This window comes from Podarcis gaigeae, assembly GCF_964106915.1.
Source record: "Podarcis gaigeae genome assembly, chromosome: 3".
Lineage (NCBI taxonomy): Eukaryota > Metazoa > Chordata > Lepidosauria > Squamata > Lacertidae > Podarcis > Podarcis gaigeae.
Window position 1 is genome coordinate 65081073 of NC_139680.1, and position 26148 is coordinate 65107220.

The 26148-nt window shown below is 43.2% G+C and overlaps 2 protein-coding genes across 3 annotated transcripts in view; both read left to right on the forward strand.

The window, feature by feature from the left end:
* Positions 1-26148, forward strand: part of GINM1 (glycosylated integral membrane protein 1) — a 785919-nt gene that overhangs the window by 480057 nt on the left and 279714 nt on the right. The window lies entirely within an intron of this gene.
* UST (uronyl 2-sulfotransferase) overlaps positions 23905-26148 on the forward strand; it is a 119939-nt gene continuing 117695 nt past the window's right edge. The window contains exon 1 of the mRNA XM_083731849.1: positions 23905-24382. Within this exon, the coding sequence (XP_083587975.1) occupies positions 24097-24382 (286 nt within the window). The 5' untranslated portion in view covers positions 23905-24096. The remainder of the gene's footprint in view (positions 24383-26148) is intronic.

The following is a 26148-nucleotide window of genomic DNA, read 5'->3' on the forward strand; positions in this document are numbered from 1 at the left end:
TGTTTAGTCTGGAAAAGAGGAGACAGGGAAGAGATATGATAGCCATCTTCAACTACCTAAAGCACTGTCACATGTGGGATGGAGAAAGCTTGTTTTCTCCTGCTCCAGAAGGTAGGACCTGAACCAATGGATTCAAGTTACAAGAAAGGAGATTGCAACCAAAAACTAGGAATAACTTTCTGGTAATAAAAGCTGTTTAACAGTAGACCAGATTCCCTTGGAAGGTGGTGGACTCTCCTCCACTGGAGGTTTTTAAGCTGAGTTTCGATGGCCATCTGTCATGGATGCTTTAGTTGAGATTCTGCAGAAGTTGGCCTAGATGACTCATTGGGAATAGTGCTCTCTGGTGCACAGGAAGAGTAGTCAGCTGTCTAGTGGGCGAAGGAGAATTTGTTAGTGGCACCTGTGGTAGGAGCAGACAGCCCATGGCAGACTACAGGAAAGACCTATGAGGGCTGCCCTCCTTTTCCATGGGACCTGCACTAAGCTGGTTCTAGCACTCAGATTCTCCATCCATTGGCCTTCAATTCCTCCACCCACTTGGCCTGCAAAGCCTTGTTTCCCTCAATCCCCAGAGAAGGGAGTGTATCAGACACTCAGGTAGTCCTGCCTGTCTTCTCCATCCCAGCTAAGAGACACATGGATAGGATAATCAGGAAACCAGTTCTTCTGTCGGAAGCCTCTTTCCCCTTTCTCACAGGTCTTAGGCCTACTTCTGGTGCTAGTTTACCAGGTAAGTAAAAGACTGACCAGTCAGTCTCATATACAGTATGGTTGTAACATTAGACTTTTTTTGCCTCTTTTCATTTGACAAATGTTCTGTGACATTGGGGAGGTGGTAATTCTGCATTGATTTACTATGGATGTTTGTATGTGATGCCAATAAAAGGTTTGATGATGATGATATACAGTATGGCTCTGTTACAAGTTTTAGGTGATGTTTTGAGGGGTCATAGCCTGGCTTATTCAAGGTTTAAGAGATTTAAGAGTTTGCAGCCAGTGATCCTACCATGGAAACCCGTTATTTCCTGCTCACAAATCAAATAGTCCACTTCAAATATAACTGCAAAGTAACTTGCTTAGTCAGGAGTACAGGAGTGTGTGCATGTGCCAGAGAGAACATAGCTTGCCTTTCAGCTCCAGGTTGCATATGCTGTCCTAGCATGTTAACAAAAAACTTGCTTTTGCTGTGGAAGTTGCTGGAACAGTCCAGAAACCACAGAGTGGCAAAAAGTAACCTATAAAAGCTGAAATGAGGGTTCCTAAAAGGGAATTTCAGAACTGTGCCACAGGTATTTCTTGAGTTTCATTCACGAAGGAGCCGCCACATGAATGTAAACTGGAGGATGTGGATTTTTCATAATTTCTATGGACAATTTTGTGCTTCAGTTTTCTTTTTGGCTTTTGAACTTTGGACACTCTTTTCTCTAACATATCACTCTAACGAAATCAGAGAAGTGACACCTTTCTAAATTCCATATCTAAAACGAACTGTGTAGGGAAACACAGCCTGAAGGAACTTTGAAGCAGTGCTACTACTGATGCTGTTCTGCCCCTCAGCTACCATATTTTCAAGCTCCAAGAAAGAACAGGCACAAGGCACAAATGAAATGCTAACATTTCAAAAACTGGGAACTTAATATTTGATGGGATCACCTACCAGACAGCAGGCTATTATTCCATGTTCTTGCTGTGATGGAATGATTATGAATAAAATTCTTTGAGCAGAGCCGTTGTGTGAAGTGCTCTGTACTGTATATACAGTGGTACCTCAGGTTACAGATGCTTTAGGTTACAGACGCTTCAGGTTACAGACTCCGCTAACCCAGAAATAGTACCTCGGGTTAAGAACTTTGCTTCAGGATGAGAACAGAAATCACACAGCGGCAGTAAGAGGCCCCATTAGCTAAAGTGGTACTTCAGGTTAAGAACAGTTTCAATTAAGTTCTTAACCCGAGGTACCACTGTACTAGGGATACTGCTATCCTGCTGTATAAGAGGGATGGAATGATCAGGCAGTTCTCAGTCCCTGTCAATCAGGATCAGCCAACAAGCAAGGGCAACAGAGTACACCTCACCTCCTGGCATCCCAGTGGTTGAGGCTAATTGAAATTGAGAAAGGCGAGGCACTGACCTCCCAGCCATCTCATCCCTCCTGTTTATAGTCAGCAGAGGTGACACCAGTGCTAAGAGCCCCCCTCTGCACCAATTCCTAATGTTGTCAATTACACATGTGCTCATTTATAAGCCCACTCCAGTGCTGTTTCTCCAAATGTTGTTTTAATCTCCAAAAAAGATACGTAAATATGTATATATTTAATAAAAATACATATTTAATTAAGATTTTGTCCCAATATACAAATTTCTAAATCTAATCTACACTAAAATTCAAATTTTAAATATATTTTGGTACATTTTAGGAGCCAAGAACTGCACGACAAAATTTAGATAGGTGGAAAATCTGAGGGACAATTATGTTCTGATCTGCACATTAATCTAGGAGGTATGGGTCTGTTAGCAGTGGAATTCACAGAAATCAATTTTTTTGAGCATCCCTACTATATACTTGACCTTCAGAAAACCTTTGACAAAGCCACAAATCAAAGAGTCTTAAGGGAATTTTGAAGTCAAGTCATACTAAGAGAGGCCCTCTTATAGATCAACAGCTGGTTTAAAAAATCCAAGGATACACCGACAATTGGAATGGTGATGTTAATAGCAAGCTCCCCAAAAGATGTGTATTAGCACCAGTGCTACTTAACTCATAAATGATCATGAGTCAGGCGTGGCTAGTATAATGCAACCTAAATTTGGAGATGACACCAAATTATCCAGGAATATAAAATCCTAGGTAAACTGTGGAGATCTGCAAAACAGGCTGCAAAAATGGCTTATTAAGAGTGCAAGCACACTGGGTTTTGTTTCATTTTTAAATCATAAATCCACATGTACACTTCTGTCCTAAATCAGCTAGAAACTGATCTTGGGGTCATAATGGGGTCTACTGCACTGGAGCAGCAGTAAAGAAAAAAATCAGTGTTAAGAATCATAAAGAAAAGGAATTAATCCGAAACAGTTTAACAGTGGATAACTTATGGTGCATATATGAAATATTTGTGCATTTCTGGCTAACTGATTCAAAAGTGACACTGTAGAGCTGGAAAAGTTTCAGAAAAGTGCAACAGAAAAACAGGAATTCCTGCTGGTAGCAGAATGATGGGTAAAAGAACTTTAGGTCTTTGGCCCTTGCATTTTTTGCCAGCCCCATCTCTCCTCCACAACTCCATTAACAACAACACCAACCCTGTCTTAGTTCTTGGCTCCCTCTACTGCCAAAATCAACTCTAAGCTAACTTACCTCAGCTCGGTTATAGTTTTCTCTATGGCTATCTTATAATTTAGGTCTAAAGACAAATAAAATTTATGTCCTGCCATCACTTAGTTCCAGTCAATGCAAACATTTATCCACATGAGTAACCTCAAAGGAATAAAAAGGCTATTCATATTTATGGATGGAAGCACATTTTTCAGTACTTCATTGGAGGACTCCGGGGCATTCAGTATTAGGCAGAACGGAGATTCCAACATATTGTAGGGTTCCTAATAATAATAATAATAATAATAATAATGTTATGATTCAACATGTGGCTTATAATAATAATTAAAAGTTCTTATCCAATCTGTGGCTTTGCTGTTGGAAGACAGTTTTTGATTATTTATTATTATATTTATATTCCCACATTTCTTCCTAGGAACTCAAGGTGGTATATATGTCTCTCCCCCTCCCAACTTTACCCTTACAGCAACACTGTGAGGTAGGTTAGGCTGAGAGATGGGGACTGGCCCAATGAGCTTCATGGCTGAGTGAGAATTTGAACCCTGGGTTTCTGAGGTCCCAGTTCAACATTCTGACCACTACACCTCACTAGCTTGATAGAACATTAGCTTCTACATTAAGATTGAATTTTAGGAGTCTACTTAAAATTCTTCAACTAAGATCAAGACTGGATACCTCAAGACACCACTGCAGCTCACCTTGAAGATGGGGTGCCCCCACCTTGCTAATCAGCTTCAGCTGACTGTAATAGGAACTGTGTCTTTCCAAGGACAAGAGCTCCCACTACCATCATTGGAGGCTGGAGAGGCTAGGCAAGACCCCAAACTGCAACCATCCCTCATCATTCCAGTTGCTCAGTGAGGGTGGTTGCCAAAATTTTTAAATGTAGCTGCTTAGGTCAGATCAGCTTTTCCCCCATGCCTCATTTTCTACATAGGACATACTTAAAAGCCTTGGAGCACAAACTGCATAAAATTTGCACATGCCAATTTATGTAAAAGGTAAAGAGCCCCTGACAGTTAAGTCCAGTTGCAGACAACTCTGGGGTTGCGGCACTCATCTCGCTTTACAGGCCAAGGGAGCCGGCGTTTTTCCAGGTCATGTGGCCAGCATGACTAAGCTGCTTCTGGTACAACAGAACACCGAAACCAGAGCAGCGCATGGAAACGCTGTTTACCTTCCCGCCACAGCGGTACCTATTTATCTACCTGCACTTTTGGACATGCTTTCGAACTGCTAGGTTGGCAGAAGCCGGGACCATATTTGGTCCCTGGGCCTGATGTATCCTATCTTGACTAGAACATATCTGCTACCAGAGGCAGAGAGAGAGAGCAGACCAGTAGGAAAGTCTGGAGGGACAAACACCTGGCTACTAGGAGAGGCTAGCAACTCTCTCAGTTGGAGAGTGGCAGCTGGAACACTGGAGAACTAGGGGAGAACTTTATATGCATACACCTTTACCCCACTCTAGCAACTGCTGCACTACTGATTTATTTTAAATATTTTGCAAGCTGCCTGGAGAATTATCTTAATAGAAATAAATGCTCCAAAATAAATAATCTAAACATATATTCAACAGCTGTAGATTCCCACCCCCCGCCCCCATTCTAGTCCTGATGGAACTGCTTCTGTTACCACCAAATCCTTTAGCCCATTATAATACATTTTACTGTTGTGCAATTTTGCTTCCTGGTTCAGTTTGTCTCTTGATAAATGCACCGTGTACAAATGCTCTTCTGCATGCTTCAACTTCACTGTTCCTTCTCCCGTGCACTCTGTCAACCTCCAGATGCTGTCAACAGGCTGAATCTTCAGTTGTTAACAAAAGAATTTCTTTGCAATCAAAGAGTGCATAAGCTGGTGTGGTTACCCATTTTTCCAGCTTGAGTAAATGTGTTACTTATTTCCAAGAACAAAAAACCCTGGTATGCTGAGTAACTGCATTTCTGTTTTCAAAGAGTCAAGCTTGAAAAAATGAAAATCATGTGAATCCATGGAATCAAGTTCAAAAGCAATTATTCTTTTTGACATTTGTCAGGCCTGTGGGGAGTGTTTTAATTTTGGGGAATCATTGCTAACATGGCTATACTGAAATGGATGATCGTAGGTAATGGAAATATATTTTATGACTAACACTGGACATTAGTCAGCAGTTATAAATAGCTTTTAAGTGATGCATGCAAAGAAACTGTGCATGGCCAATACATACATTAGTATTTTATTTAAATACAGAAAATCTACACTATTTTTCTGTTGTTGTTTCTCAGGGCTAGAATTATATCATTTATCAATTAATGCTGCTTCTGGGAATAGCAGTATACAATATATAAATAATATTTAAAGCAATTTTGACAGAGCACTCACACCCCCAAACATTAGCACAAGCTTTCTGAGAAATGATACATCACAATTTAATTGGGGGTGGTTTGCTTTTATAAAAAAAAATTCTCAGTCGAGCTCCCGATAGCAATAAACAATAAAAAATAGTATTAATTCATATAGTAGAGGTATAAAGTATGAATACCATCTAGCCAATGAGGCACTGTGACAGAGATCCCACAAGTAACCTCCCTTCCAGCACAGGATCAGGATCAGCCCCCATCTCTCCATACCGAGGTTTGGTGCCCAGGGTGCCTGAGGCCCAGGGACTAGGTTCAGAATGACCGACATTAGTCATGGGGATGATGGAGCACCCAGCTCATCCTATCACTTCTGAGCTAGAAAGATCAGTGGCCTGACTTGGTGTAAGGCAGTGGCTTTGTCTGGGGAGTGGGCTCAGCAAGATGACATCTAACACTTTCCTCCCAAGGTTTGAGGCTACCACCATTGTTGTCGTTTCCTCCTCCCCATCTTCCTTGTGTGCCAGTTGCTATCTCCAGCTCCCAAGCACCTGGCTGCCCAAAAGGCAGGCAAATGACAAGAGCTGCTAGGAGCAGCAGTGAACGAAGTGGGCAGGAAGGCAGGAAGGCAGCAGCAGCTAAGATATACAGCCACCAGATTCAACTACTCTCTCCCTCTGGACAATGTTGGTGAGTCAGTGACTGAAACAGGTGGGTGCCAACCTATGCCACAAGAGGAACTACGTGACACACACAAAACCAGAGTCTGTGGAATTCCTGAGTAGGATAGTGCACGAGCCTGGCTATCTCAAGCCTTGGCTCTGCCTCTTCCATGCTCCAGTTTACTGCACGCTGGCTCAACAGATCAGAAGCAAAACTGTTCCAATGAATGTTGGCAGTGTAGGACATCCTGTAGAATCGCAACAGTTACATTCTCCAAAATATGGGTTTGACTTTCTGGTCCACTAGCCATATTCTATCCACTGACAAATGCCTATTCTAAACATATTTGAGACATGCAACCCCATGTACATTATGATAAACAAAAACCTGGAGTTCACCCCCTATGGAAAGCAGGTTTTTACCCGGCTCAATGATTTCTTTCCTTAAACCAGACAATGTGTGGATTACAAGGACTTTAATTGCCTGTTTTGGTTGAAATGGTTTTCTATCAGCACAACAGAGAAATATCTGATTTGTGGAGGGGTAAGAACATCATCATCACACATTTCTTTTCTCCTGCAGGAGGGAGAAGATCCCTGCTGGAAAATATCACTTCATTATCATCAGTGAGAGCAATCACCCTTTTCCCTAATGCTTCTCAGTCATCCTATGCTGAAATGAAGATCGACCTTTCAGTCAATCCTAACCATGAGGAAGGAGAAGGGCATCCAGAAGATTGGGGGGGGGGGGAATGTCATAGGAAAGTCAAAGGAATAAATTAAGTGTCTCAAAAGCATCGTGTGAAGATTGCCAAGTATACATAAGTATACACACATGTGATTTCATTCAGCTGTGCTGTCCAAAGCAGTGGCGTAGCGTGGGTTGTCAGCACCCAGGGCAAGGCAAGTAATTTGCGCCCCCTAACCCGTGGATTTTAGCAGGGGGTAGAGAGCTGTGAGTGCGAGCGCCCCCCCGATGTTGCGCCCGGTGCGGCTGCCCCCCCTGCCCCCCCACGCTACGCCACTGATCCAAAGCAAACCAGCTGCAGAAAGAAACAACCCAAAATCAGCAGCCCAATGGTCCGTGGTCGATTAGTCCATGGTCATGTATTTGCACACAGGTTATATGGAATACATTTGACTTGTCTAGAATGGCTGTGCTTCTCTCTCAGTAGCATAGAAGCTGTGATTTGTATGTGGCCATACATTAAGCGATAGCATGTTTTTAGTGACGGTGCCCAATAAAGTCTCAGACGATGAGTGGCAGAGTTGCTCTAATGTCACAGAAGTTGCTTGTGGTCTTTTGCTGCCGCTGGCTGGACAGGCAAGCCTGGAGGAAAACAAAGCAAAAGCAGAGCCTGGGAAGCAAAGGCCTGGGAGGGTGGAGAAGGCCAAAGGGAAGAGTCTAAGAATGTAAGAAAACTAAGAGAGAGAACAAGCAGAGATGAGAGGCTATGCAGGTGTGGCTATGGCTGTAGGCCTCTAGCCACGTATCATTAATCACTTCTAAACTAGTATCACAACCACTTGTTGTCTTTGTCAGCACTTAAGCCTTGCTCTTGGGACGCAGGTGGCGCTGTGGGTTAAAGCCTCAGCGCCTAGGACTTGCCGATCGAAAGGTCGGCGGTTCGAATCCCTGCGGCGGGGTGCGCTCCCGCTGCTTGGTCCCAGCGCCTGCCAACCTAGCAGTTCGAAAGCACATCAAAGTGCAAGTAGATAAATAGGGACCGCTTACCAGCGGGAAGGTAAACGGCGTTTCTGTGTGCAACTCTGGCTCGCCAGATGCAGCTTTGTCACGCTGGCCACGTGACCCGGAAGTGTCTCCGGACAGCGCTGGCCCCTGGCCTCTTAAGTGAGATGGGCGCACAACCCCAGAGTCTGTCAAGACTGGCCCGTACGGGCAGGGGTACCTTTACCTTTACCTTTAAGCCTTGCTCTAAAACGTCTATCTACATAGCAATGTGAGAATTAATCAGAGACATAAACATTAACCAAAAAGAAAAGTTACCAACCCAATAGCTCTGACATCCTAGATGCCATTTCCTTACTCTTTGACTGGGGTTTTATTTGAGGTTTTTTGTTGGGGGTGTTGCTGCTGTTGGTTTTTTGTATCTTTATTTTAGATTTTGTTGTGATTTATATGGAAACTGTTCTATTTGATTCTGTACAGTGGTACCTTGAGTTACATACGCTTCAGGTTACATACGCTTCAGGTTACAGACTCCGCTAACCCAGAAATAGTACCTCGGGTTAAGAACTTTGCTTCAGGATGAGAACAGAAATCGTGCTCTGGCAGCGTGGCAGCAGCAGGAGGCCCCATTAGCTAAAGTTGTGCTTCAGGTTAAGATCAGTTTCAGGTTAAGAACAGACCTCCGGAATGAATTAAGTACTTAACCCGAGGTACCACTGTATTCTAATGTTTTATTTATTGTTCATGACAGCTTTTGTTATGTTGCAGTTATGTATTTTTCATGTTGCAAGCCGTCTTAAGCATGGTTTGAAATGTGGAAAGGTGGCAAACAAATAAAATTATGTGTGTACGTACTTTTTCTCCTTTCAGTCTTCCGCTTTCACTGGGTATTATGTTTTCATTCAGTGTATTCCTGTTTTCCTCCCTTGAGCACATTCCCTACTTTCCCTTACAATCTCCATTAATCACACTCTCCACTTAAATACTTTATAGTAACCTTAAGGCTTAAATGTGCTTAAGTCATAAGGTTAGTGCAAGTAGCACAATCTGTTTGGACAAGTCATTAAAGTGTGTTCAAGTGCTTAGCAACATGCTCGAAACTCAGCTTCCTAGCACTTAATACTGATAAGGCACAGATAAGTACACATTCTATCTGTAGGGACATCTTTTCTACAATTCTTTGGCAGGATAATTCATCTGGCTGTGTTTATCAAATTGCTTCATTTTTTTTCATTTGATTCTGTCAGTGTTGTATATTTGCAAGTAGAAACCTGCCAGGAAATCTCAGCACAATCCCATTTGGCGCGGGGATACCAGTTTTCATGCATGGCCTACTTTTGAGTTACCAAAACCCACGCCCAGCCTCCAAGGATGCTTGTCTGAATGTGCTGATAGCATTCATTCGTTAATTGTTTTTCTTGATACGGTCCTTTGATTGCCTATTCAGAATAAGTCAAAACCTTCCATAAAGTTGATCAAATTTACATTTGAAAGTTTTAAAATAAATTATTTATGTGTACCTTCAGGATTGGCTCAACACTTACCATCTCAGATGCCAAACTGCTCTGTTGCCAACCCACCAAATATTTTGGATTTATATACTAGTTTGACCTCAAAATAATGTTGGAATTTTGTTTTCCCACTTTATGGCTTTCTAGCATAAGTCTGTAGAGCAAAACTAAACATTACATGCAAATGCATAAAATAAAGCCCCAATAGTTCTAAAAATGAAAGGAGGCTTAAATTCTGAGTGGATGTAGCTGGGGGAGAGGGAGATATTTAACACTTTGGCTCCCATTTATCTGCTCAAAATCTCCCAAAGCAGTTTCCCCAACATTACAAGTTTTTGTACTGTATTTACATTTGCAGATACAGTGGTACCTCGGGTTAAATACTTAATTCGTTCCGGAGGTCTGTTCTTAACCTGAAACTGTTCTTAACCTGAAGCACCACTTTAGCTAATGGGGTCTCCTGCCGCTGCTGCGCCGCCGGAGCATGATTTCTGTTCTCATCCTGAAGCAAAGTTCTTAACCCAAGGTAATATTTATGGGTTAGCGGAGTCTGTAACCTGAGGCGTATGTAACCTGAAGTGTATGTAAGCCGAGGTACCACTGTACTCCTACTACCCCTGCTACTTCTCAACTCTGCAACCTCCCAAAGCTTTTCCATTTTCTAAAAGAACACTGGGCCTTCATTAAACACATTTGTATGCTCCTGTGGTTAGTTTCACTGAAATAGCTGAAGCAGTTTTCCAAATCTATTACAGGGAAGGGCGGTGCCTCAGCTTTGCATGGAGAAGGCATCAACAGGCCTAAAAACCTGGAGAGCCACTGCAAGACATTGTAGACAATAGTGAGATAAATGGGCCAATGATGTGACTTGGTGCAAGGCAGCTTCATAGGTTATGAAGTCTTCACATGTTTGCGCTTACATAGCCAAAACCGCACCACCCATGTGCAAGAGGGAGCAAAGACCCAGAATACCTCTGTGGTATGTGAAAGTAAATCTTTAAAAAAAGAAATAACCTTAAGGGGAGAAGAATCTAAAAACAGCTGGATGAAGACTGAGCACCCTTAGTGCTCATAGAATGCTGTCTGACTATTGTAAGGGACACACCTGAAAAGGAAGAGAACAGTGAAGAAAACAAAACAAAAAAGGGTAGAATCATCTGGTTGTCTTGATGGTGAACTACCTGGTTCACTCTGAGAAAGCCATTTATTTTCAATATTCCCAGGGATGGTGCCCACAGAAGTCGAGGGAGAAATGAAAGTTTTTAGCAGGCATCAATGTGTCCACGTTCTGTTCAAAAACAGCCCACTGAGGACTAAGCATGCTCAAAGGGCACACTAGGCTGACTGAACACTGGGGCAGAGGTAGAGAAAGCCAGGACAGAGGAGGAATTTCATGACATGCCATGCATCTGTTGAAGCATTTCTTATAGTCATTAAGTTGCAACTGATCTTGATTTTACACCTGTTTGCGTTGGTGCCATCATGTAACTTAAATTCATGCTCTGATCTGTATGTCTCTGCAATTCCATGAATGGAAGCCTCCTCCATCAAGTTCAGCAGCAAGGATAACTCTTGGCTCTTACAAAGGAATCCATTCGCAGAGCTGACTTTTCCATTTAAATGAAAAGGGTGTTCTAGCAGGTAAAGAATGGCTTTAATTTCTCTAAGAATTTGACCTCCATACCTAAAAGAGGTTTAGAGACTTGCAGCACAATTATTTGCATGTCTACTCAGAAGTAAGCCCCTTTAAATACAATGAGGGCTAACTCTCGGTTTAAATGTGAATATAGGATTGCGGCCTTCTACCGCCACATTTTACGTTGGCAGCTCTTCTAGTGTATTAGCATCACCTAAGCTTCTGAGTCATCTTCATCTCCCATGTTTACTGGGGCAAGGGCAGGCACAAGGTAGATCAGGATACTGTATCTGGATTGTTTACATTAGATTGGTAAGAATTCCTGACTCTCAATCATTTAACAAAGGTAACCAAAAGACTCTTCCCCCACCCACAAATTGTAGTGAGGAAATAAAGAAAGCTTCAAGAGGGCAGGAGGCAGGAACAGATTTTTGTGTCGAAGGACTGTCAGCTCCATTCAGTTTTAGTACTAAAAACAGATTCCTTGGCTCAGAATTATTTAATTTATGTGGCTATCTTTTGCACCAGGTTCCATCTGGTGGATCTCCAGGTTCTAGTCAAAACAACGTAGATCCTGCAGCCCTGAAGTCTATCGACCCCTGTGCTGGGGATACCAAAACACCACCACAAGTTATTCCATTCTCCTAATGAGGCAGAGGTAGCAATTAAGCCTGGCTTTAATTAAACCTATAATTTTTATGCATTTCTGCCCTATGTATGCATGTGCCAAAAATAAATTCCATTAGCACCAAAGGCAGCATGATCTCTTGTGAAGTAACTTCTAAACATATTTAACATTCCATTTTGTTCTGCATACGGTGTCCTCCAAGTAAGAATTTATTATGATGGCCTTGGCTGTTCTCTCAAGCTAATAGCAATTAATACGTAGCATATACCTCTTAGAAGAAACAGCATCCACAGCACAGTCTGCTTCTGTTACATTTTTCAGCTTCTTTAATGGCTGGAATTGTTTTCCTGGAGTCCAGCCACACCACCTTTTAGCTTACGCAAAGGAACAAGCTTTCCTCCTATTCCTTGGTTTAAAAACTGCCAACTTTTCAAGTTCATAAAGACAGAAAATATTTAAACAAGATTATCATGTCTTGAAGAACGCCTCTCAAGGCAACAGAACTTAACTTTCTGGACCCCAAATTTTAAGACTACATTGCCAGACAGAGTTATCTGCAAGTTTAGCTCCCTTGGACTGAATTCTTATTGAAATCTGTCCCCAATTTCTTTATGAATTAAAGTTATAGGTGTTGCCAGGCAAGGCACTGGACATACTCATTGCAATTTTGCAAGCTATCATTTTGTTTCACATACTTGAGCAGGTCAACTGACTACAGGCCACTTTATATTGTTGCATGTCATCCCAATCTCCGAGCGGTACAAGAATCCAGAGGCTTATCCAGGGTGTGGTTTCCTCAGAATGAGGGTCAGCGGAGACTGTGGTGTGTTTACAGCATATGGTTTATTTACACATATATACAACCTGAGCCTACAATGGAAGGGTTCACAGCATTAACATCCCATGAGGGTCTTGCTTCTCTCATAGCCACAGCCTTGGATTCCAAGGGAAATCAAGCATAACTCTGTCTCCCAGCCTTCAGCCTTATCAGCTTCCAGCTCACATAACTGAACTCTCAACTCTGGCCTTTGTCTTTCTAACAATTAGAGAGTTTGTTGTGTGGCACAGAGCCATTTCCTTTGTTACCTTAAAGGCCCATACTTAGAGGACCATTACCTCACCAGGAAGCTAAGATGGCTATTCCAGGAATTGAATCTGTGCTGGATCCAGAAATTAGAAGGGGGATCAGCTCAGGCATACAGACTACCCCCTTCCCAAACTCATAACACTGTGTTACCTTTAGCAATTTTAACCTTTTGTACATGTCCTCAGTTGGCTGTCAGTTCTGGAAGACCTGCTCCCTACATTGTAGGCCTTTTCCCACCTGGCTTGGGAGGGCCCTGACTGACTCCAGCTGCAAAATCTAAGGCTGCTTTACAGGTATTGTTTAAGGGGAAGCTTTGATATTGGACTGCACATATTTCTTGTCAGGTATATTTACATCCTGATGAGAGGATCTCGCTGCAACATTTTAACGACTTTGTTCTCCACAGCACTCACCTTTGGTCCAGGGCAGTATTTAATTGGCTTCACTTAATGGCTGAAAGTGACTGCCCATGACTTAATTATTGGCTCGAATCCCAAGCGAAAGTCCCCTCCCCTTTGGCGAGCAAAGGAAACAACTTACAATCGGTTCTCGGACATCCTCAAATGGGAATGGACCTCCTGATTATTGAGAGCAATGTGGGCAGTTCACCTGGAGATGATTTCTTAATCATTTCATATTCATAAACAGCCTTGTTTAGGGAAGTTTTTAATGACTGATGTTTTAATGTATTTTTAATCCTTGTTGGAAGCCGCCCAGAGTGGCTGGGGAAACCCAGCCAGATGGGCAGGGTATAAATAATAAAATTATTATTATTATTATTATTATTATTATTATTATTATTATTCATGACCCTTGTGATCACTTCCAACTCTACAATTCTATGATTCTATGTTGTATTTGTAATGCTCTATTATGTTTTATTATATTATTATTTATTGTTTGTAAGCCGCTCTGAGATTCATTTGAATAAAAAGCTGCACAGAAATACAATAAATCAGATCAAATGTTCTGTAAACTGCCCCGAGACCTCCTGGTACAGGGCAGTATATAAATTCAATAATTAATAATAATAATAAACGGCTTTGTACTTGTGGGTGGGTGGGTTTGATACATAAAGAAACTTGATCCTTCCTTGGTTCCTGCTTGCGTGTATTTCGAAAGAAGAATCTGTAATTTCTATCCATGCCCACTATTCTTAAATGATGCTATGTGTATCTATTCCATATGCAGGTACTGAATCAGAAGTATAAGATATAACATGAAAAATGTTGCTCAGCCAATCACATGTTTCATACAGCTGGCAAATGAAGCCAAACTCTTAATCCCACAGAAAATACTGCAATCCAAGTTCTCATCACTTCATAACTTTTGAAGACAATGCCACGTATAAAGATTTTTGTGAGACTGGAAAGAATGACAATTCCACACACACACACAGACACACACACAGAGAGAGAGAGAGAGAGAGAGAGAGAGAGAGAGAGAGAATGGGAAGTGAATGGGAAAGCCTTTACATGCAATGAAATCTGTTCTCTGCACCAAGGTCCCCATGCCAACAACAAACTGTTTGTTAGACACGATTCTTTAATCATATCCTGAAGTGACTTTTCCTACTTCTGGTATATATATAGTGCTTTTGAAATACCACAATTTTGTCACATTCCAATAACATGCAGCTCAACTCTGTTCATACTAATCATGTCAATTATTTGTCCATATTTGAACTTCATTGTTAAGACCTGTTGAAAGCCTAGCCCAGTTTTCTCATTGCTCCATTCTGGATCATTCCAGTAAATTACTGCTCTTCTTTCTATCATGTCCAATTTCTCTTTGTAAGAACTTAGCACAGTACTGGCAGTGGCTATTTTTCTTGTACTGGCCAAGGCTAACAGAGTGCAAACATGTGTTTCTTGTTTTCTCATTCTTCATAATTCATTTCATGCATTGGATTGTGGATATATTCAAATTGGAAGCTTCCTGAAAAGAACTTGTTACATGCACGATTTGGGGGTTCTAGTCAAACAGATTTCTTCACCGTCTCCTTTCTAGTCTGCTGATAATTGTTATTCCACTGTTTGGAGCTATTTTTATCACTGCTTGATTCCTTCCCTACTATCAGGTCAACAGTTTTTAACCACCTGAAGCCCCATGTGACCATCACACAAAGGATCTTGAGATGCGTGAACTGATACTGGGTCTCTGGATATCCTGTTACACAAAACGTTAAAAAGAGATATGTCCAGTAGTTCCCAAAATTTGGTTCTTACAGTCTGGCAGACACTTTATTAACATTGGACTGTGTTAATAGGGCTAATCTCAGTATTTCAGTTTAAATGGTTGTAAAACAAGATATTAGGTTTGGTGCCTTGTGTGAACTATGATTACATATTGTTGTTTTAGGCTGTAGCTTACCGTATTTTTTGCACCATAACACGCGCCCGACCATAACACGCACATAGTTTTTAGAGGAGGAAAACAAGAAAAAAAGTATTCTAAACGAAACAGTGGATGTATGATTTTTGTGGTTCATGCTGTGGCCACAGACATGTGATCTGACGGTGAGGTTGGGGTAGCCCAATGCAAAAATCCTGAGGATCCATGTGGATCCATGCTTTGTAACCACGTTTCTGCACCACTGCGGCCCCAGGCAACAGTGTGTGTGTGATTTTTTTGGTGCAAGGTGTAACCATGGACATGCTATGTGATCTGATGGTGAATTTGGGGTGATCCAGTGCAAAAATCCTGAGGATCCATGTGGATCCGTGCTTTGTAACCACGTTTTAAGTGGGGAGGGAAGGAAAAGCACTCAAGGGACAAGGAACACGCGTGGGGTGGGTGGAGAAGGATGCTGTTAATAATGCAGAAGAGGGGTATAAGAGGAGAAGGCTCCTCTCCTCTCCCGCTTTGCTCCTTTAAAGGCTCTGCTTCTCTCCCTCCTCCCTGGCTCGCTGAAAAACTTTGCTGCTATTTAGCCAGCTGAGTGGAGAGGAGAAGGGACAGAGAGCCTGCTTGCGAAAAACTTTGCTGCTATTTAGTGAGCTGTTCTCTCCCTCCTCGCTGAAAAAAACAGCTCCGGACTCGTGTAAGCGGTTCCTCTCCTCTCCCGCTTTGCTCCTTTAAAGCAAGCAGGCTCTCTGTCCCTCTCTCCTCCCCACTCAGCGGCTCTTCTCCCACTTTGCTGTTTCAAAGCGAGCCACGGAGGAGGGAAGGAAACGGAACCATGGATCCTCTGCTCACGACTGCAGCAGATCCCCCCGCCATCTGTAGGCATTCGCTCCATAACACGCACAGACATTTCCCCTTACTTTCTAGGAGGAAAAAAGTGAGTGTTATGGTGCAAAAAATACGGTAATTAAAACCTGACAGAACAGTTCACGTGTCACATTAAACTATATTTTAAACTATGGTTTAGCATGAACAAGCTGGTGGGTGCTGCTCACTCATGCTTGCTTTGCTTCTCACCTGCTCCTGACTTTTTCCAGTCAGGAAGAAACAAATCACAGTGCTGATTTAGTGTTACATACAAACCAGCACCCCTGATTTCTTGGAGAGATGCAAGCCATGAGCACTGGCTTGTATGCAATGCTAACTCAGCACTGTTTGTTTTCTCGCGGCTGGGGGAAAGGCTGGAGTATGAGAGGATTGAAGCAAGTACAACTGAACAGCATGTACTACCACGTAGCTTCTTCACATTAAACCAGAGCTTACTTTTTACTATGGCTCAATGTAGCATGTGAACCAGGCTATAGTGTGTGGGTGTATCTACCTGTATGTCCTGAGTGTATGGAACAGTGAGATAATATTTTTTTTAAATGAGGTCTTGAAAATATGGAATTAAGATTATGAGCAATTGAATAATCTGGCTGTAACAAATTGGCCACTGTCACAGGCCTTCACGCCCTCCCGAAGTTCCTGCCATAAATGTAAGTCAGATGATAACAGATAAGAGTCCAAGGTCTTCCAATAAGGTTCTGCTCTGGATTTCATCTCACATGGAAAATAGGCAGGTTTTCCCTAAGCCTGGACTCAAGAGATAGTATTCAGACTTTACATGCATTCAACAAGTGTACAATCTGTGTACACAAATAGTTGAGCTGTGCACCCGCACACAGTTATTCACAGGCAATATTCAACAAACATACAATCAGTGTTTGTGTACAGAATACTTAAGCTATATGAATAAAAATGTGCACACTCTTTCACACTTTTTTTGCACTTGTGCTCATTGTGTGAAGAAGCTAACATTCAGAAAGCAGGTTTGATTGTCAGATCACTATGTGGCAGCTTCTTAAAAACTTACTGTATGACAGCTTGGAATGGGTTAGGATATTGCTTTGTTCAGCCCTAGTCGAATAGTAACCTATTTTTACCAAGCTCCTTTGTCCAACCCTCTCATTTCCCCAGATTTTCATCAGGTGTGGCAGTGTTGCAGAAACCACTTGACCCTATGGCATTAGCTGTAGTGGGTTGCTTCTCTACATGGTTAAAGTCACCACACGATAAGTGTTATTTTTTATTTTTAAAAAAGTGTCGGAACTCACCATAAATGCCTCCCTTGTTCTCTTTAAGAGTGGCGATGGCGCCCACCTAAGAGGTGTCAGAACTGAGTTCTGGTAAGTTCTGGCTGGGGAAAAAAGCCCTAGGGGCCACTACGTGGTCAAAGGTTACCCAAATCTACACAAAGGTATCCAGAAAAAAAGGGGCAAGGTTACAATGAAAGTAATGGAAACATAGCCATAATGAGGAGAATTGATAAGACAACCTTTGGTATATACTTCCTCAGAAAAATGGGAGCCAGTAGGCCAAACCCTCTCCAGGAATACAAGTAACATAGCAGGCTAGCACAGACTTTCCGGAAAGTTCTAGCTCATTTATTCAAATAGCTTTTGTACTACTTTTCAGAATCCTAGATCCTCCCAAAGAGCTTAGAGTAAGAAATCATACTGAAGCAATAAGAACTTGTTATCCGCACTATTAAAATCAACACATAGTTTTAGAAGCCAAGCCCCCTGGTCAGCAGCAACAGGACCTGACAGAGAAGCACAGCCCATGCCATATTCACAGTTACACCAGCCAAAGAGGAAGGCTGGGTGGAGCGGGGGGGCGGGGAGGGCCCTGTGTTGTGCCAACGAGGATTGGAGGCAAGGGCTGCAGACACTGCGGGATTAGCAACCTCCCTACTCACTCGGGGGTTCCAGCGGCTCTCAGGGATGCAAGGCAGGAACAGAGAGGCTCACTGGCACCGAAAGAGGGACCGAGTAGGACGGGTTCTAAAACGTAAGAAGCTAAACTTTTAACCTTCTGCCAGTCCGAAAGCAGGCCCAGACAGAACCAGTTTGTGTAGGAGCAACGCCAGACTCACCTTGGCTCCCCAGGTGCCGAGCAGCAGCTTCCATCCCAACTCCAGTGCTTCACCACCAGCCCTCACAGGCGGCTTCCAAGCTGCAGCTCTAGGTTCGTTGTACTTTTAAATATATATATATACACAAAGTCTCTCTGCCTCCTTTCCCTTCCCTTCCTCTCTCATGAAGGACTACTTCCACTTTCCAGGTCAAAGGCAGAAGGGCTCTCAGCGGCCCCGCAGCATTTTAGGCATAATGGGAGGCACCTGAGAGCAACATCCCAGCATCTCCTAAACCCGGGCGCGAGAAGAACGGAGAAGGGCAGTTCTCTGGGGTTGGGCCGGCTCTCTTGAGCTTCCATTAAAACCTGGACTGGAACTTCTCCAAGCTCTGCTGAACTGGAACACATAAATCCAGGAGCATATTCCCTAATATTACGTGGACGATTAAGAAGAACTGTGGGCAAATCCTGACTCTTTGTTATAAATGAATGATAAAAACAAGCGTACCTTGCGTTTTACTGGTAGCTTAGTCCTACCAACTTTGTAATGTGTGCCTAATACATCTATCTGTCAAGAAATAACAGTTTTCTGCACGAGGGGTCATGGAGTGAACTACTTACCACTCCTTAAGAGTGAAATTAAAACTTATTTAAAGTTTTGAGCATTTTGATCCTATAGGACACAGGCAGAGCAATCCTAACAGGAGCTGGGGAGGAGCAAAGTGGTGGATTCAGGGCTGTGCTCCAAGCCCTCCTGTCTTTCACTGGCTGGAACAGAAGGTGAGGCAGCAGTTCGGCCACTTTGCTATGCCAGCTCTAGCCTGGCATAGCTGAGGGACCCGAGAATTGGACCCTTGGAGAACAGCATACCTTTGGGCCCAGTTAATCCAAAATCACCAGAGCCCCACCTGTTTGGGGGCTTTCTGCTTGCTGCTGCCAACAGAAAAACCACCAGCTTCCTACTCCTCATTCCAAGGCACAGCTAGGCCCTGATCATGAAAGAACCCTAGCAGAGAAGAGACATCTACACACCATCCTAACTCTCCCTTCATAAGAGGGGGGGGGGGGCTAGAATTGCACTCTAACCTTTATTCTAAGGCACACTTACCTGAGAGTAACCCCCATTGAACACACCAGGACTTGTTTTTGAGTAAACACACATAGGCCTCAATTTAATTAAATGCTGGAAACCATCTGTCCTGCAATAAATGGGACTTGGTTCGTTTGCAGTGCTTTTCTCTTGCTGGATCACACTCATTGTCTCTCCACCCCCTACCATGTGCATGCTGCCATTATCAAGGCATTATCATTTACAATACTGGAAAAGGAGGCTCTGGATGGAAACTTGTAGGCCCAGATCAACTAGCTATTAATTTGGAACAATTTAAAAACAAAACAAGAGTTTTAGATGCTATTATGGTGTCACAGGAATTGAGAGGAATAGAAGATGAAATTACCAGCCATTTGTCAATCAAATTTTGTTGGCCAGAAGTATTCCTGCAAATGCACCAGAATGAAATTTGCATTTGTGAATAAACCACCTGAGCCAAATTCTAAGGCCTGAGGCAGTTTTATCTGTATAATAAAGATTTCATTGCCCCCCTCCTTTAATAGAAAATGTGCAGAAAATGAATATAAAATGGTACGTTTATGACAGCCAAAATGATTGATTGGAAGAAAGTAATAGATGCTAGTTTCATTCTAATTTCCTCCTTCCACAGAAAAACCAATGACCCAGAAATGTGTAATAAATTAGCCAATTATCCCCAGTTGTCAGGCTCTGCAAATGATGTAATCATGGATTTTACAAATCAGAACTGTCCAAAAGAGTAGTACGTCTTCCTGATTAAAATGTCAGCATAAAGTACAGTTTCTCACTTCAATTTCCACCGCTAAAATCAGCCTCTGTAATGGTGCAATATAATAATTAAATGAGTAGCAAACCTCACATGATAGTCAACAGAAATTCAAAATTATTTTTTTCAGAGGTCTCAGGTGAAAATTAAACGTCCTAGTAAAGCTCAGCCATTGTGGTTGCAAAATGTGCTGCAAAGTGCCCCCTCAGCTGCTCAAATAGATAGAAACTGTCCTACACAGCATGTTCCCATGCATGTCTACTCAGACACAAGTCCTGCTGAAGAAGGGACTACTCAGTAAGTATGCATAGGCTGAAATTCTATACTCACTTACCTGGACTTACTTTTGAGTAGTCATGTATAGGGTTATGCTGTTAAAAGCCTACATATCATACAGAAATTGAGAGGACAAAGTTATGTCTCACTGTCAGGTAAAAGGCCCGTATTTGAAAAAGAATTGAGAATTATCATAGAGATCTGCAGTCATCTCCAATAATGAACATATCCCAGAGATTTGGAAGTTGTTGTTGTTTTTAATATGAAAGATAAACAGGTTTCCCAAAAGAACTGACACCACAGTGTGGATCTGACTGATCCCAAGGGTATGTTAATTTACAAGTTGGTATTACGTTATGAACGACTACTAGATAAACAGCTGTTAAAGCTCATTAACTGGAAAGCTATAAATTGGTCATATGGCTTTATTTTCAAATGATGGTGGATAGAGGGTGTATAACTAGCCAACATTGACCTTGATTTTGAGCCCTAGATAGCATGGTCAATGGTTAGGGATAACAAAAGCTGTAGTCTAGAAGAGATAATGTAAACAGCGTGTTGATTAAGGCCTCACCAAGAGGTGGCTGGGCTGTACACAGATAAAAATGATGAGCAACATTCTCAAAAATAAAATCACTCCAATACATTTTTATACCCTGCTTTAGCTATTTTCATCTGCAGGCATTCAGAGGTGGAACAGTGTAGTGGTCATAGTTTATTGCCTATTTTTAGATGTATTTTCCTTAATAATATCTTATTGTTCAAGTGGTTAAATTGGGCTTGTGACTCAGAGTGGTTCATTGCACTTCTGATGTGAAGACTGCCCGTAGCCTGCTGTGTTTTTATTCATTTACTTAATTAATTAATTTATGAAACGCTTCTTATGAAGCAATTGCACAGTACAATAAAATGTATCTAAAACAATTACATATACCAAAACATTTAAAAACATTTATAGTGGTGCAGCAATAAAACTGCTAGCACATTTGCAAAGCTAAGCAGGGTCTGGTATGGTTTCAGACTGGATGAAGGACCGTATGCTCAGATTTATGCATTGCAGTGGGGTTGGACTAGATGACCCCCGGGATCCCTTCTAACTCTACAACTTTATGATTCTTTGAGAAGTAATTTCTAACCCAAATGATACTTTGTTGAAAGGGGAAAGTTTTCAACAGATGCTAAATACACAATAGAGACAGTGCCTGCCTGGTATGTAATGAGAGGGAGTTCCAAAGGCTAGGTGCTAAAGGCTCAAATCCAATATCATGCTGCCAGCGCTTGATTTCCGTTGTCATCCTAGGGCAAAGTTCGCAACCCAAGGTAACTACTTGCGGGTTAGCGGAGTTTGTAACCCGAAGAGTTTGTAACCTGAAGCGTTTGTAACCCGAGGTACCACTGTACCTTAATTAGAAACTTGTATCAGTATGATAGAGGTTTTCAGATATCTACCAAGGAAGATAAAGCCACATTATGCTGCCCCTCCTTTATTACAGGATGATTTGGACTTTAAGTTCTACGGTTAAAGTGTTCAAGTCAAGCATCTGCTAATGATTAAGGCAAGTAGTAATTTTTGCTCCAAATATTTGACTCTGGACAAAGGTTGTACAAAAATAAAACAGGCCAGAATGAGAGCTTGGATGTCGATTAAAAACAAAATTAACAGAGCATTATAGGTAGGTAAACAAAATGATCGTATTCTACCACTTCAAAGTGTTTGTCAGATATTTTACTATAAATAAGCTTTATTCTTTATGCCAATTGCATTTCATCTTTTTGTTTCATTCTGTTTAAGTTCTTGTTTTGTTTTAGAGTTCCTGCATAATTTCAGTGTTGCTGCCAGAGCCTAATGGGCAATTTCCTATAAATTTTCTTCCAGATGTTTATCATCTTCTACTGGAAAAGAGGATTTAAGTGTTTGCTTTGATATCTCAGGAATAGGAGTTAACAAAAATGATAACTACAGTTTCCCTTATTGTTTTAGTATTAAATGTCTGAAAAAATAGCTTGAAGCATGAGAGTGGCAGATTCAAAATGAAAGGGAGCATTCAAAACATAACAAGTTTTTTAAAAAAACAACCACCCTGCTCCTATATAAGTTCCACAGTTTTATACAAAATTGTTTTGAACAGAATTGTATTTGCAACTTAAGAACATTCAGATTCACATCGGCATTTGTCAAGGCAATTACCTGCAGTCAAGGTTATATGTACAAGAATGAATGCAAATATAGCCTGCTATCCAGTGCTAATTAGAATAGACCCATTTAAATAATCAAACATGAATAAGTTCATTAATTTCAGTGGGTTTACTATGAGTATGACTTGGTTGGATATCACCATAGTAACCAAATAGCAACTGTCCAGAAAAAGCTGCCACGACCTGCTCCTATGGCATTAGCAGTGGCGATATTTGCAGAAAAAATAAGTAAAGGTTTTCACCTTGGATTGAATACATTGGTGGATTTGAGCTAGTAGAAAGCACTGTCGTTTGTATTGTTATGGAAATCTTCCAGATATTCTGCAACCCTCCGTGAACGATATCCTGTGCTGTTGTTGGTCTCCCAACACCAATGAACCACTTTTTAAGGGGTAGCAGCAGGTAGGGACCGTGAGGGTTAGGGTGAGAGTGAACTTCCTAAGTAAATGGGGATTTGAATCCTGGGTCTCTGAGGCCCCAGTTCAACACTCTACTTACACATTGGCTCTATAGAGATATAACTTGCCTATCTCACTTAAAGGCTGTAAAATGGATTCTTTTCCAGTTCTGAACCCTAAAATCTGTACCATGGCACGTGGCACAAAGCAGCTGTATAAAAACCTGAACATTTGCTTTTTTTATAGTTATGCAGATACTGTGATGATTGAAGTTCCTCCAACATATGCTGCCTGCCTGGCCTACATTGCTATAAACCTACACTCTAAGGACCCCCCATGGCACTCACACTTAGTGTCACGTGTCAAAGTTCCCAATGTGAACTGCAGCAAAGTTTTCGCATGGATTAATAGCGTTTGGGTACAGTCCAGTTTCAAATCCTTGTTTTGCCTTTGGGGGCTTTGCAGGCAGTGCTAAGTTAAGGGCACTAGGAAGGAGAGCTACAAACGTGATATAGCGGGAAGTGGGAAGAGAAAGAACCGAGGGGGTCTGAGAGGCCCGTCTGTGACGCCAAGAGGGGAGATTCACTCGGGGAGAAGGAGTTCGAGCTCTGCACTCTGTACATGCGCTTGTTTCCGGGCCCCGCCGGGATGTCGGCGCCAGAAGGCCGCCTCTAGGGGTCGCTGGTGCGGCGAATAAAGGCCGCCTCTCGGGAACAAGAGAGAGGGAGGTGGGCGGGCTGAGGAGAAGGCGAGGAAGGTGGCGGCGGGGCTGAGGCCGAGAGACGCAAACAACTTTTTCGCAGCGAGTTGCAGGCACCGGCCCGTCGTGCATGAACTGTAACTTGACACTGGAGCGAAGAGAAAGGGAGCGAAGCAGCGGAGGAGGAGGAGAAGGAGAAGGAGAAGAAGCGGAGAAGAGGAAGCCCCGCCAAGGAACCTCCGAGGGGGATGGTGGTTGCCGCCTCCGCCTCCTCCAGCCGCTCCTAGGGGCGTCCGGCACCCAGCCGAAGCCGGCAATGGGCAGAAGGGAAGCCGCCTGAGCCTCCGGCGAACTTTCCCCCACCTTCACGCCGGGCAGTCGGAGCGGAGCAGGCGGATGGAGGATGCGCTCTGCCCGGCGGGCTGTCTGAGCAGGAGGCGGCGGCGAAGGAAGCGACGGGGGCGCCGACGACGACGATGAAGAAGCTGCTGCTTGCGCCGCCACCGCTGCCTCTGCCGCCGCCGCGCTACAGCACGGGTTTCCCGGAGCCCCGTCCTCATGTGGCCCCGCCGCCCGCCGCGGGGGCTCCCGGGCAGGGAGCGGGCTGGCGGCGGCGGAGGCCCCTCTCGCTGCTGCCCTTCCTCTCCCTGCGTGACTACGGCTTCTGCATGGCCGCCTTGCTGCTCTTCTGCCTGGGCTCCCTCTTCTATCAGCTCAACGGGGGCGCCCCTCGCTTTCTGCTGGACCTGAGGCACTATCTGGGTAAGGAGGGCGCAGGGGAGGGAGGGGGGCTGCTGCTGCTGCTGCCCGAGGAAGGAGGAGGACTCCGGGTAAGGGGGTGGGGGGGGGGTGAAGAGCAAACCGGTAGCGCCTCGTGGGCTTGTGTGGAGAGTTGTGAAGCGAGCCGTCTTCGTTAAGGGGTCTGGCTTCTCCCCACCCTTGCTGGACGGTGTGTGTGCTATAGTTCTCCAAAGTTGGTAGTGCTGCCCGCTGTCAGGAGACATCCAACCAACTTCCAAATTGGCGTCTTTACCATTCTGCCTAGTGAGTGGATCTAGGTTCTACTGGTAAGGGTTGGAGGGGCGTTTGTTCCCAACACAGAGACATGCAAGAGCAAGTGGCATGTTTTTCCTCACTAGGGAAGCGTTGCCGCCTTATCGAGTAGCTGTGCGCCTGCAGCGGTCAGTTGCGTTGGTAAATGGTCGCATTTGAATCGAAATGTTTGAAACTTTTGCAGCTGGGAAGAGTGGCTTGGAGTATTTCGGTTGCATGCCCCTTCGTCCCTCTCGTATTCCATTAGACCGTATGAAGGAGGAAGTGGGGGTCCCTTTTATTATAGCTGCTGCTGCAAATAGTACAGAAAATGATGCTTTTGGTCAAGGCATTGAAGGGGCAGTTGCTTTGCAGTTACTGTATATAGTCTGGTAGTGTCAAGTCCAGGGATGAGGAACCCGTGGCCCCCCAGCTGTCAGACTCCAACCCTCATCATAACATGGCCAGCAGTCAAACTGGGGAGTGGGGTGGGGGGAGTAAGTGGTGCTTCAGGTTAAGAACAGTTTCAGGTTAAGAACGGACCTCCCGAGGTACCACTGCACTCCAGACATTCATTGTAGATGCCTGCCTAGCCTTTTAATTCAAGGCATCAAGTTCCATTGTCTCCTTAGGCATGTTCCACTGACAAAATGCTCTTCTAGGACAAAATACTTCCTCCAGCATTAGGTATAAAAGTTCTCCCCATCTGCCCCCCATAGTCTTTTAAATGCTTGAAAATTGACAATTGTTATTCCCCCCCCCCCCACTAGCCTAAATGAACCCATTTATTTAGCAGGAGCAGCAGCTGGCATGCTTGTTCATTTGCACTCTTCTTATCTTCCAGGTGGGGACTTTCTATTTAAGTGTTGGAGGAGCTGCCTGCATGTGTGTTGGAGAAAGGAGGAGGAGGAGGAGGAGGGTGTCCTTAAGGTCACCCTTGGCCTGACCACAAAATAAATTATTGTGGTTCACAGCCAGTCCCAGTGGTAAAATAAATGTGAGCTGTGGACTGACAGTTAAAATTAAGAGACTGCTGGCAATTCAAATGACAGTATTGCTGGATTAAGTTGGCTACAATGAATATTAAAAAAAGAATTTCACAAGAGCACAGTGAAAGGTGGTGAGCACAACATTTTACAATTGGCCTGAACTGGCTATAGCAGGACAGCAGCTACATTGCTGCTTCATTTCTTCTCCAACATGAACTCTCATATATTTATTAAGGAATATTTTGCACATAGCAGCTTCCTGGGATTTTACTTATGTGTAAACAAGCCTTCTGTATGCTACTTAACTTATTACATTTGTTTCCCACATTTTCTTTAATGGGTCATACATGGTTTCCCCTATTCTCCATTTTACTGTCACAAAAACCCTGTGAGGTAGGCTACTTGTGAGAGATGGGCCCAAGCTCACCCACCTAGCTTCATGGCCAAGTGGGGATTTGATCTCTGGTCTTCCGAGTTCTAGTTCAACATTCTAACTGCTAACACCAC